The sequence below is a fragment of the Pongo abelii genome, chromosome 18 (assembly GCF_028885655.2).
Source record: "Pongo abelii isolate AG06213 chromosome 18, NHGRI_mPonAbe1-v2.0_pri, whole genome shotgun sequence".
In the NCBI taxonomy this organism is placed as follows: domain Eukaryota; kingdom Metazoa; phylum Chordata; class Mammalia; order Primates; family Hominidae; genus Pongo; species Pongo abelii.
In genome coordinates this window covers 19,429,469-19,440,554 of record NC_072003.2, presented here as the reverse complement: position 1 = coordinate 19,440,554, position 11,086 = coordinate 19,429,469, and the positions used below count along the sequence as shown (strand labels likewise).

The window sequence follows — 11,086 nt, the reverse complement described above, 5'->3', positions numbered from 1 at the left end:
TGAGGACACAGCATGTGGGCATGTTGGGGCAAATAACGGGTACAGTATGAGGCTTGCACTGCCTCTTGTCTTCCCATAATTAGCATCTGTAATGTGTGTGTGCACGAAGGTCGGGTGTGGATACACATACCTACATTCTGAGATTTCCTATGTGCAGGGGAAATAGGAGCTGATCTAGTTTCTCATTGTTCTTGCAAGAGGTACTATGTCAGTCCATTCTTTTACCCAGGGTACAGAGCTCCACTGCTAATATTTGCTGAGGGATTACAGTGTGCCAGGCAGATGTGTCCATTCATTTGATACTCCCAAATCCATAAAGGGGAGACCCTTGTCATTATCTTTACTTTACAGATGTGGAAACTGAGTCTCAGAGAAGTGAGATAACTCGCTATGGTCAGAGGGGGCAGAGCCAGCATGGGAACCCATGAAGTCCAACCCCAGAGACTGCATTCTCATCCACTATGCTACATATTGCCTCCCATTCATGAATTCATTCACTCTCTCTGTCATTCATTCACCCAACACATATAAACCAAATCCCTACTGCCTACCAGGGGTGGCTGCCATCCGTGTACACTCACTGGCACGTGTCTTGCTTTCAGTTTTCATCAGGCCACAGACTAAAGATTAGGACTAAGAAAGCATCCTGAGAGTAACAGAGGTAGTTACCGCTCTGATGTTCCTGCGGGGGCTGCCGTCCCTCCTAGACTTATGAAATCTTGGTATTTTTCTACTACCCTGTGGATCAGCAGGGACCAGTGCCTTCTGGGACCCACCGGTGCCTAGCATAGTGCCTGGAACACAGTAGGAATTAAAAGGATACTATTTATTGAAGGAATAAATGAATGATCAACAGGATTCAGTTCAGGCTTCAAGGTCTTGGAGATTTTTCTAAAGAAACCCAATTTCTATTTTCCTGCTTACAACCCCTTTCAGCAACTCTTGGTTTCTAAGTCCAGTTGCTCACCTGTCCTGGAGACCTTTCTGGTCTGGCTCTGGCTTCACCCCTGTCATCTCTATCCCTCTCCCTCCCTTCCACTCACTCCTTGCTCCAGGCCACCCTGGGTTACTCCCAGCACCTCATCCTGATGGGCTCTCTGTTTCCTCTTGATCTTCTGGCCATGATCTACCTGTTCTCTGGACCAGTCTACCTTTCCCCACATCCTCCTGGCCAGCTCAAACTCATCATCTAGATTTTGGCTCAGGCATCACCTCTACTCATAAGTCTTTAGAGGCACCACTGAGGTATGTCTCTAAGCATTTGATCATCATAGCTTTTCTCCTGACCCCCACAGTACTGCATCTTTTAATTTACAGGTCTCTCTCTCCAGCTCTAGACTGTCAACTCCAAGAGGGCAGGGACTGTATCTAGCTTGCTCACCAATATGTCTCTAGTGTCTGAAACAGTGCTGAGCATAGAGTAGGTGCTCAATATATCTCTATTTCTAGATCTCTGTAGAGATATATTGAGCACCTATTGTCTATTGATCGATTGATGATCAATCTGTATAGATCATCTACTTATGTGTGTTTATCATCTATCTCTATCAATCTGTCTCATTAATCTGTCAACTCTATTGTATCCATCAATCATCTATCCATCTGTTTACCTGTTAATCTATCCACCCATCTATCTGTCTGTTAATCAATCTATCTATCTATCACCTATCTATCAATCTATCTTGAACACATATTGAATGAGTAGGGGCTGAACACATGGACCTCCCTCCATGCACTAGTTTCCAACAGATACTAATAAAACAGATGAGTGGCCACAAAACTACTTTAGCGTCATATTTAAGGAAGGGATTTTTCATCAGTTAGGGGAAGATGGGAACCCTCCAGAACACTGCCCTTGGATCCTCCAAAGAAATGGATAAACACTTCCCTGAAATCTGAGTTTTAAAACCAAGATAACCTGGGCAGGAGAGTTCTGGAGCAGCTGACAAACAACCTGGATCTTGTTTCTCAACCGAGGAGCGTGAAGGGTGAGGGGTGGGGCAGCCTGAGCTGGAGCCCTGCTGCTGTCACATCCTCCAAGACCTTCTCAAGGGGCCTCAATGTGGAAGTCCACCACTATCCACTGCAGAATGGTCAATTACCCAAATTCAAATACATATTCAAATTCAAGCTTAACATACTGCTCCCTGGCTTCCAACCAACCAATGGCTTTCCATTGCATTTATTTATTATTTCTGAGTTTATAATGTGTGTGTATATGTATATATTTCAATAGGTTTTTGGGGAACAGGTGGTGTTTGCTTACATGAATAAGTTCTTTAGTAGTGACTTCTGAGATTTTGGTGCACCTATCACCTGAAAAGTATACACTGCACCCCATGTGTAGTCTTTTATCCCCTAACCCTTGCCCCTGAGTCCCCAAACCCACTGTATCATTCTTAAGCCTTTGTTGCCTCATAGCTTAGCTCTCACTTATGAGTGAGAACATACGATGTTTGGTTTTCCATTCCTGAATTACTTCACCTAGAATAATGGTCTCCAATTCCATCCAGGTTGCTGCAAATACCATTATTTCGTTCCTTTTTATGGCTGAGTAGTATTCCATGGGGTATATATATATATATATGCACACACACACACAATTTACTCACTCATTGATGGGCATTTGGGCTGCTTCCATATTTTTTGCAATTGTGAATTGTGCTGCTATAAACATGTGTGTGCAAGAATCTTTTCTGCATAATGACTGATTTTTCTCTGGTAGATAGCCCATAGTGGAATTGCTGGATCAAATGGTAGAACTACTTGTAGTTCTTTAAGGAATCTCCACATTGTTTTCCATAATGGTTGTCCTAGTTTACAGTCCCACCAACAGCATAAAAGTGTTCCCTTTTCACTGCATCCATGCCAACATCTATTATTTTTTGGTTATGGCCATTCTTGCAGGAGTAAGGTGGTATTGCAATGTGGTTTTGATTTGCATTTCCCTGATCGTTAGTGATGTTGAGCATTTTTTCATATGTTCGTTGGCCATTTATATATCTTCTTTTGAGAATGGTCTATTCATGGCCTTAGCCCACGTTTTGATGGGATTGTTTTTTCTTGCTGATTTGAGTTCCTTGTAGATTCTAGTTATTAGTCCTTTGTTGGATCTATAGATTGCAAAGGTTTTCTCCCACTGTCTGGCTTGTCTGTTGACTCTGCTGATTATTTCTTTTGCCTTGCAGAAACTTTTAAAATTAAGTCCTATTTATCTTTGTTTTGTTGCATTTGCTTTTGGGTTCTTGGTCATTAAGTCTTTGCCTAAGCCAGTGTCTAGAAGGGTTTTTCCAATTTTATCTTCTAGAATTTTTATGGTTTCATGTCTTAAAGTTTTTGATCCATCCTGAGTGGATTTTTGTATAAGGTGAGAGATGAGGATTCAGTTTCATTCTTCTACACGTGGCTTACCAATTATTTCTGCACCATTTGTTGAATAGGGTGTTATTTTCCCACTTTGTTTTTGTGTGCCTTGTCGAAGATCAGTAAGTATTTGGCTTTATTTCTGGGTTCTCTATTCTGTTCCATTGTTCTACATGCCTGTTTTTATACCAGTACCATGCTGTTCTGGTGACTGTGGCCTTATAGTATACTTTAAGGTTGGGTAATGCAGTGCCTCCAGATTTGTTCTTTTTGCTTAGTCTTGCTTTCGCTATGCAGGCTGTTTTTCAGTTCCATATGAATTTTAGGATTGCTTTTTCTAGTTCTGGGAAGAATGATGGTGGTATTTTGATGGGAATTGCATTGAATTTGTAGATTGCTTTTGGCAATATGGCCATGGTCACAATATGGATTCTACCCATCCATGAGCATGGGATGTATTTCCATTTGTTTGTGTCATCTATGACTTCTTGCAGCAGTGTTTTGCAGTTTTCCTTGTAGAGGTCTTTCACCTCTCCTTGGTGGGTTTGGGTTTGTTCTTGTTTCTCTAGTTCATTAAGGTGTGGCCTTAGATTGTCTGTTTGGGCTCTTTCAGACTTTCTGATGTGGGCATTTAATGCTATGAACTTTGCACTTAGCACTGGCTTTGCTGTATCCCAGAAGTGTTGAATTCAGGAGCACGTTATTTAGTTTCCATGTATTTGCATGATTTTGGGGGTTCCTTTTAGAGTTAATTTCCAATTTTATTCCACTGTGGTCTGAGAGAGTACTTGCTGTAATTTTGATTTTCTTAAAATTGTTGAGACTTGTTTTGTGGCCTATCTTGGAGCATGTTCCGTGTGCTGATGAATAGCATGTATATTCCGCAGTCGTTGGGTAAAATGTTCTGTAAGTATCTGTTAAGTCCATTTGTTGTAGGGTATAGCATAAGTCCATTGTTTCTTTACTGACTTTCTGTCTTGATGAAGTGTGCCAATATTACTGTGTTGTGGTCCATCTCATTTCTTAGGTCTAGTAGTATTGTTTTGGGAGCCCCAGTGTTAATGCATATATATTTAGATTGTCATGTATTCCTGTTGGACTAGTCCTTTTATCATTATATAATGTCCCTCTTTGTCTTTTTTAATTGCTGTTGCTTTAAAGTTTTGTTTTGTCTGGTAAGAATAGCTATTCCTGCTCACTTTTGGTGTCCATTTGCATGGAGTATTTTTTTCACCTTTTTACCTTAAGTTCATGTGAGTCCTTAGGTGCCAGGCAAGTCTCTTGAAGACAGCAGACACTTGGTTGGTGAATCTTATCTATTCCGCATCTTTTAAGTGAAGCTTTTAGGCCATTTACATTCAACATTAGTATTGAGATGTGAGGTACTATTCTATTCATCATGCTATTTGTTGCCTGAATACCTTGGTTTGTTTCATTGTGTTGTTTTGCAGGACCTGTGAGATTTATACTTTAAAGAGATTCTATTTTGGTTTATTTTGAGGATTTGTTTCAAGATTTACAGCTCCTTTTAGCAGTTCTTGTAGTGCTGGCTTGGTAGTGGTGAATTATCTTAGCATTTTTCTGAAAAAACTGTATCTTTCATTTATGAAGCTTAGTTTCACTGGATACACGATGCGTGGCTGGTAATTGTTTTGTTTAAGGAGGCTTTAAAGACAGGACCCTTCTGGCTTGTAGGGTTTCTGCTGTGAGAAATCTGCTGTTGATCTGATGGGTTTTCCTTTACAGGTTACCTGATGCTTTTGCCTCTTAAGGTTATTTCCTTTGTCTTGACTTTAGATAACTTGATGACTATGTGCCTAGGCATGATCTTTTTGCAATGAATTTCCCAGGTGTTCTTTGAACTTCTTGTATTTAGATGTCTAGATCTCTAACAAGGCTGGGGAAGTTTTCCTCAATTATTCCCTCATTATTCAAACTTTTAGATTTCTCTTCTTCCTCAGGAACACCAATTATTCTTAAGTTTGGTTGTTTAACATACTCCCAAACTTCTTGAAGGGTTTGTTCATTTTTTTAAAATTCTTTTTTGTGTTTGTTGGAGTGGGTTAATTTGAAAGCCTTGTCTTCAAGTTCTGAAGTTCTTTCTTTTACTCATTTGATTCGATTGCTGAGACTTTCCAGTGCATTTTGCAATTTTGTAAGTGTGTCCTTCATTTTCAGAAGTTGCGATTGTGTTCTATTTAGGTTATATTTCACTGGAGATTTTTCCATTCATATCCTATATCATTTTTTTTAATTGGACTTCACCTTTCTCTGGTGCCCCTTAATTGGCTTAATAGTCGAACTTCTTAATTGTTTTTCTGGTAATTCAGAGATTTCTTCTTGATTTGAATCCATTGCTGGTGAGCTAGTGTGATCTTTTGGGGATGTTAAAGCAAGCCGATTCACAGTTCCTTGGCTGTCCCATGGCGCCTGCAGGGGCAATCCACCTCCTTCAAAGGCTCTATGGATTCTCTTGGCTTTCCTGGCACGTTTCTGCAGTAGTTTTTGGAGCAAAAGTTCATGATGTGGGGCTCCATATGCTGCTCTCTGTCCATCCGAGTGGAAGCTGCAAGTTTGTCCTGCCTCCTATCCGCCATTTTCCCTCTGTCTTTCCATTGCATTTAAAATACAACCTGAACATCTTTCCAGGGCCTGCAAGACTACTCCCTGAGGCCTCTTTCCTACCAGTTTCCTTCTCACTTGCTGCACCCAGTACTTTGGTCTCACTGCAACTCGAGTACTCCTAGCTCATTCTCGGTGCCTCAGGGCCTTTGTATATGCTCTTCTCTCTGCTCAGAATGCTCCAGATCTCCCCAGGACTGGCTCTTTTACAGGCTTTAGCTCTGCAGTGATGTCCTTAGGAAAGCCTTCCTAGATGAGTTGTTCTATCGAAGGTTGTCCCCATCAATGTCCTAAGTCCCAAGTCCCCAGCAATCACATGAATGAAGTTTTCTCTAGAATACCTGTCATTAGCTGAGCTGTTTTTGTTTATCTATTTGCTCACTCATTGGCTGGCTGCCTCATTGGAATGCAATTCCATGACCACAGGGGCCTGGTGTGTCTGGTTCACCACAATCCCTCCTGAACCTGGCACACCATAGGCACTCAGTGACCACTTGCAGAAAGAATGAGCATCTTTTATTTCCAAGTCTACAGCATGAGATTCCCATAGATTGGAGAAATGTATCTGAGCTGTTCAGCCACCTGCTGTGAGCCAGGCACTGTACAAGGCCCTGGGATAGTGCTAACACCAGGGAGATCCTAAATAGCCCACAGAGTGGTCCTGTAGTTCTTCCTTGCCTTTCTGTTCACTTGCCATTAAAATTAAGACTTTAGAAAAAATTCAAAATACAAGTTAGGGCTCTCTGCATCACATGCTATTATTTTTGCTGGTGATTTCGATGCTTCTCACTCCAAGGGTACCAGACCTGTGTAGTGAGGAACCCCCCTCCCAAAGCACTAGCCATGGAGGGGCCAACATCATTTGTCACTGCCAGAAGTACCCAGTCGCCCAACAGCAGGCTGATAAACAGGGACAGCCCAGACACCAGGCATTCATCTCTTTAATGGGACATTAATGTTGTCAATTGGCTGCTCAGGCCCCTAGCACAGAATCCAACTGGGGCAGTATCTAATTGCCCCCTGATACCAGTAATTTATGGAGTGGGCTCCCTTGCCTGCTCACATCCAGCAAATCCACTGGGAGTCTTAATTGAAAACAGTGGCTTAACAAGAAACTCTCACTGGTGCCTGTTTGTCATGGGGATACATACATTCGTTAGGCAGGGCTACAGAAGCTAGAGAAGGACTGTTAAGGAAAATATAAGCAGGTGGGACTCCCCCTCTCCCCAACATACTCTTAGTCCCTCAAGATGTACCACAGTCTACCAGCAGACTCTTGGTCCTTAATCCAGCAGTCAGCACCATTGTGACAAATCACCTCTTTAGCACTTAGGGATGTGAGGAAGGCAGAAACCAGGTGCTGCAGTTCTGTGTGAACAACATGCACCAGGCTTGATCATGCTTCCCCTTCCCTCCTGCACCACGACCCAAGTACACTCACTCATCCATTCAGAAGTCTTACTCAGCATCTACAAAGACTACATACTCTCTGTGTGCTGGGGATACCACAGTGAAGAGGGAGACATAGTTCCAGTTCTCTTGTGAACAGTCAATGAGTTCACAAGCAACAAGATAGTTTTAGATAGTAAATGCTAAGAAAAAGTATTAAAATAAGGAAGGATTGGGTGGAGAATGTAGCTATTGCAGCAGCTTAAGTCGGTGGCCGGGGAAGGTTTCTCTGAAGGTGTATCATTTGGATTTAGATCAGAATGATCAAAAACAAAGCTAGCTATGTGACCCATCTGTCCATCCATCCTTCCTTCAATCCATCATTCATCTACTCATCTAATCATATATTCAATGATTGATCTGGTACTTCCCTTGAGCGAATCCAGGTGTGGTAAAAACTGTGGAGACAAAACCACAACTAAGCATAGGATTTGTGGCCAAAGAGACCTAGGTTGAATTTTGAGCTCTCCCACTTCCTAGCAATCCAGAAAATCTTTGGATCTCTATAAGCCTCAGTTCTCCATTCTGTAAAATGGGACTAATATTACTGACATTGGTTTAGGAGTCATCACTGGAAAAATTCAGAGGAGCAGAAATTCTACCCTAAAAAATACATCCGTGTTCCAGTTGGTTTGATCTTCCCCTGTTTAAGATGCTGGTGCCAGTGACTGGGGCCGGAGAACCTTCTCCAGGCACAGGGTTAGCTTATCTTTAAGGCTCTCCAAGTCCTCTTCTCCTCCATCTCCAACTAGAAGTGTCAGATAGTGGAGTAGAATCTGGCTGAGGGAACTGCGAAAATACAATGAAATGTGACAAGACCTGGCCTCTTACCTCGGAAAACTGAAGCCTCCCAAAGTCGCTGGGTGGGCTTGCAATCTTGAAGACTTTTTTCGGCATCACCCAGGTCTCCAGAGTCTCTAGTTTGCTCACGGCCAGATTGGTAGCATGATGCTTGATCAGAAAGCCCTGGAAGCGGTCGGCAAGGAAGTAGAGGTGCACAGATGCTGGGTGGCCCATTGGGTAGTACCTGAAAACACAGGCGCTCATGCGTTAGGGCCCAAGGTGTGTAGGATCACAGTGAGGCTCCCCACCCACCAAGCTAGTTTTGTTCCTAAAGCAGTCCCCATTGTGCACAATGCCTACTATTTTCCTTGCGTCTGTCTGAAAGCTGCTCCCTGTGTATCTGTGATCTCAATGACTATGAATACTTTTTTTCTTTTGCTGATTATAAATGAAAAACATGCTGACTGTAGGAAAGTACAACAAAGAAAGTAAAATGACTACTTTCCATGCCTCTTCCCATACATAATGTCAATTCACAGATATTGAGTCCTCTGGTGCTTGGTACCGGGCAGTGAAAATGGTGTGTGAACACTGTCATATTGATGGATTTCCCTTCGGCCTTATTTCCTATGCTTCTATTTGCATAAATACTACATAGTTGGCATCTATCTATCCTAGCTATTATTCTGTCTTCGTTGTATAGTATTTCCTGAGGATTATCACATCTTTGAAAAGTCTCTGAAGACATGATTTTGTATGTGTTGATGCTCGGTGTTTCATCATAGTTAATACCAGATTTTATAAAGCAAGTTCCCTAGCATTGGATGATAACTCTAATTTTTTGCTTCTCTAAACAATGCTGCATTCAACATCTTTGAGCAAAACCTTTCATTCGTCTCTCTCTCTGTTTCAATCTCTGAGGCTCTTCGTGTCTGCAGCTTAACTGTTTCAGAAGTACTGATTTATTCTCTCACAGTCCTTACCACTCACACTGGTTATCATCTTTAACCATGATTGCCAATCGGAGATAAACACACATGCACATACATGCAAAAGTGGCTTGTTGTTTTAAAATGCATGTCTTTGATCCACAAAAGCTTGCTGGCTCAAAGGGGCAGGGAAGCGAAGCAGAGATGTCCGGAGAAAAGGGGGAAGCAGATGGCAAAAGAGGAGTACCTCAGAGGAGCCCAGCTTGGTATATTTCCTACTTGTCAGATAAAAAGCTGCCGCTTCTGCAATGTGTAAATTGCACAGCATTAAGAAGGCGCTTGTGGGTCCTTCATAACAGCATTTCACAAATCATTGTCCCTGCTCAGCTAAACGCAGCCTTCCCTCTGGTCCTGATCTGGAGTTTTAAGTCTTTATGTCCAATTATAACAGTTAGGGAAGCTGCCTTCCTGTGTTCACACATCTCCTGAAATCATTGCCTTGTTACTGGGATGCCTTCCAGGGAACATAGAAAAAAAAAAACAAACTTGAACAGTCTTCAGATGGTTTGTTGGGCATTCACAGTTCATGCAAACCTGTTTTAAATCTGGACTTTGGGAGTGGAAAGTCCAGCGACTGTGCTGTCATTCTACTACTGCAGCAACATCTAGGCAGGGCTATCACATAAAACCTCCTACGATGACAGAAATATTTTTTTTATTTATTTTTGAGGCAGAGTCTCACTCTGTTGCCCAGGCTGGAGTGCAGTGACGTGATCTTGGCTCACTGCAACCTCTGCCTCCTGGGTTCAAGCGATTCTCCTGACTCAGCCTCCTGAGTAGCTGGGATTACAGGCATCAGCCACCACGCCCGGCTTTTTGTATTTTTAGTAGAGACGGGGTTTCACCATGTTGGCCAGGCTGGTCTCAAACTCCTGACCTCAAGTGATCCACCCGCCTCGGCCTCCCAAAGTGCTGGGATTACAGGTGTCAGCCACTGTGCCAGGCCAATAGCTTTTTATTTCCATAAGATTTTGGGGAACAGGTGGTGTTTGGTGACATGAGTAAGTTCTTTAGCGGTGATTTGTGAGATTTTGGGGCAGCCATCTCCCAACCCACTAGCAAAGTGCGACTGCTCAGCACTTGAAATATGGCCAATGTGACTGAGGAACTGAATTTTAAATTGTATTTAGTTTTAGTTAATTTACACTGAAGTAGCCACTTGTGGCTACCGTACTGGACAGCAAAGATACAGTCATGAAAGAGCCAGTGGTCGCCGGCATTTATGTCCCAAATCTCCCATCTCCTGTATCTTACGCTCTCTTCCATGTGACTTTGCAAGTTTCCTTGTACCTGGGAGGCAGAACCTATTTTTCTACCTCTGGAATCTTCTTTGGACAACAGAAAGTGGTAGAAGGGCTGTCATGTCAGTTCTGAGCCAGGGCCTCAAGATGCCTTGCACATTTCTGTTTGCTTTCTTGCTCTTTTGAGGTCAGCATGAGAGCATGCCTGGGCTAGCTTGCTGGAGAAGGAGACATTTGAAACAGCAGAGCTACCCCAGTTTGTCCCAGCTGAAGCCATCCTAGGCTCAGGCAACTATTCCCAGCTGAGGACCACAGAGCCACCTCCCGACTTGCAGCTGGCTGCAGATAGGGGAGCAAGGTTTTCCCATACTGGGAAAACCGTCCAGCTGATGTGCAAACTTGAGCATTACATAAATGCATATTGTTTCAAAACACTGATACGGGAGTTGTTTGTTACACAGTGTTATCGTGACAATAGACAAAGCACTGCCAGTGTGTGTTCTGTGAGGTGGGTGAAGCAGGAGAATTTGCTGTCATGGGAGTCAAAGGAAGAGAGTGTTTCCAGAAAGCAGCAGTCAAAAAAATTTAGAAGTCAATCTTTGATTACTCGCCTCCCTTCTTCACCTTCTTTATATTTTT

General features: G+C 42.7%; 1 protein-coding gene across 3 annotated transcripts in view; it reads right to left on the bottom strand.

Annotated features, from left to right (window-relative positions):
- The window catches only part of XYLT1 (xylosyltransferase 1), a 480,356-nt gene that overhangs the window by 17,021 nt on the left and 452,249 nt on the right, over positions 1-11,086 (bottom strand). For all 3 annotated transcript variants that reach the window (XM_054533549.2, XM_024241464.3, XM_024241465.3), the window contains one exon: positions 8,266-8,461. In XM_054533549.2, the coding sequence (XP_054389524.1) occupies positions 8,266-8,461 (196 nt within the window). The remainder of the gene's footprint in view (positions 1-8,265; positions 8,462-11,086) is intronic.